Source organism: Colossoma macropomum, unplaced genomic scaffold (assembly GCF_904425465.1).
Source record: "Colossoma macropomum unplaced genomic scaffold, Colossoma_macropomum, whole genome shotgun sequence".
NCBI lineage: Eukaryota > Metazoa > Chordata > Actinopteri > Characiformes > Serrasalmidae > Colossoma > Colossoma macropomum.
The window spans coordinates 38,528,083-38,530,582 of NW_023494802.1; the positions used below are offsets into that span (position 1 = coordinate 38,528,083).

The 2,500-nt window shown below is 36.6% G+C and overlaps 1 protein-coding gene across 3 annotated transcripts in view; it reads right to left on the reverse strand.

Annotated features, from left to right (window-relative positions):
- Window positions 1–2,500, reverse strand: part of LOC118822181 (kinesin-like protein KIF1C) — a 54,206-nt gene that overhangs the window by 28,204 nt on the left and 23,502 nt on the right. For all 3 annotated transcript variants that reach the window (XM_036591089.1, XM_036591088.1, XM_036591087.1), the window contains exons 6-7: window positions 2,079–2,257; window positions 1,299–1,410 (exon numbers count right to left, since the gene is read on the reverse strand). In XM_036591089.1, coding sequence (XP_036446982.1) covers window positions 1,299–1,410; window positions 2,079–2,257 — 291 coding nt within the window. The remainder of the gene's footprint in view (window positions 1–1,298; window positions 1,411–2,078; window positions 2,258–2,500) is intronic.

The window sequence follows — 2,500 nt, forward strand, 5'->3', positions numbered from 1 at the left end:
TCTAATATTATACACCCCTGATATAACTCTAATATTATACACCCCTGATATAGGTCTAATATTATACACCCCTGATATACGTCTAATATAATACACCCCTGATATACGTCTAATATTATACACCCTGATATACATCTAATATTATACACTCCTGATATACGTCTAATATTATACACACCTGATATACGTCTAATATTATACACCCCTGATATAACTCTAATATTATACACTCTGATATACGTCTAATATTATACACTCCTGATATACGTCTAATATTATACACCCCTGATATACATCTAATATTATACACCCCTGATATAACTCTAAGATTATGCACTCCTGATATACGTCTAATATTATACACCCCTGATATACGTCTAATATTATACACCCCTGATATACGTCTAATATTATACACCCCTGATACAGGTCTAATATTATACACCCCTGATATACGTCTAATATTATACACCCCTGATATAGGTCTAATATTATACACCCCTGATATACGTCTAATATTATACACCCCTGATATACGTCTAATATTATACACCCCTGATATAACTCTAATATTATACACCCCTGATATACGTCTAATATTATACACCCCTGATATAACTCTAATATTATACACCCCTGATATAGGTCTAATATTATACACCCCTGATATACGTCTAATATTATACACCCCTGATATAACTCTAATATTATACACCCCTAATATACGTCTAATATTATACACCCCTGATATAACTCTAATATTATACACCCCTGATATAACTCTAATATTATACACCCCTGATATACGTCTAATATTATACACCCCTGATATAACTCTAATATTATACACCCCTGATATAACTCTAATATTATACACCCCTGATATAGGTCTAATATTATACACTCCTGATATAACTCTAATATTATACACCCCTGATATAGGTCTAAGATTATACACCCCTGATATAACTCTAATATTATACACCCCTGATATAACTCTAATATTATACACCCCTGATATAACTCTAATATTATACACCCCTGATATAGGTCTAATATTATACACCCCTGATATACGTCTAATATTATACACCCCTGATATAACTCTAATATTATACACCCCTGATATAACTCTAATATTATACACCCCTGATATAGGTCTAAGATTATACACCCCTGATATAACTCTAATATTATACACCCCTGATATAACTCTAATATTATACACCCCTGATATACGTCTAATATTATAATACTCTTTATGAAGCTCTTCTCTCTCAGACTGCACCCACTCTCACCTTCTCAGTGTCGAGGCTGGTGAGTTGGTCACGGCGACGCTGGGTGAAGATGATGGTGAAAACAGCGTGAGAGCGACTGCTCGTCTCATTCATGTTTGTTGCAGCTACCGTCCTAAACAAACAAACAAACAAACAAACAAACAAACAGTTGCGCTCATTTTTATATTGAATATGCATAAGTAATCAATTATCACTCTAAACTAAGGTGGTTCTTCAAGGGTTCTTCAGTAAAGACTGAACCATGAACACGCAAAGAACCATTTGCATGCTTGGAGAGTTCTTTGCATGGTGGAATGGTTCTGTGCAGCACCAAAAAGGGTTCTTCTACTGTCAAACATGGCATTATAACGGTAGCAGAACGCTTTTCGTGCTATAGAACCCTTTTCAAAACAGTGCGACACATTCTCCATCAATCTGAAGAACCATTTCACCATGTAAAGAACCATTAAAGCATGCAAACAGTTTGAGTGTGCATGGTTCTATAAAGAACCATTGTTTTCACTAAAGAACCCTTGAAGAACCGAGTGTGGAGTATCTGTAATGTCCCTCATTTCATGATATTCGTTGTTGTGAGTTTTACACATATAAGAATTATCAGTGCTGTATTAATACCTTATCACTGACGTCAGCTGTGTGTCACACGTCACATGTTCGTTCAGAGGATGTAAAGGTCAGTTTGTGATCTTTATCTGTGAGTTTGTTATTGTGTGTATGGAAGTGTGTGTGTGTGTGTGTGTGTGAGTGTGTGTGTGTGTGTGTGTGTGTGTGTGTGTTACTGACCGGGCCTTGTTCCCACAGTCCATCAGGTGTGTGATGTCGCTGTATGACGTCACGGCGAGTTTGGACAGGTCCTCCACGTAGGGGCCCATGATGGGGTGCTCACGCACACGCAGAGCGCCGGCACTCTTCGGGTTCAGCAGGTCACGCACGCGCTCGCAGTAGATCTCCATATACGACACCTGCACGGGTTATTATTATTACATACACTGATATTGTTATATGCACTAATATTTATTATTGTTATATGCACTAATATTTATTATATGCACTGATATTTATTATTGTTATATGCACTGATATTTACTATTAATACATACACTGATATATGTATTTAATATGAATGTATACCAATGTCCGCAAGTCTAGAGAATACAGAGTGAACTTTCAGCAAGTGAGTCGAGTGGCTGATGGCTGGGCTGCGT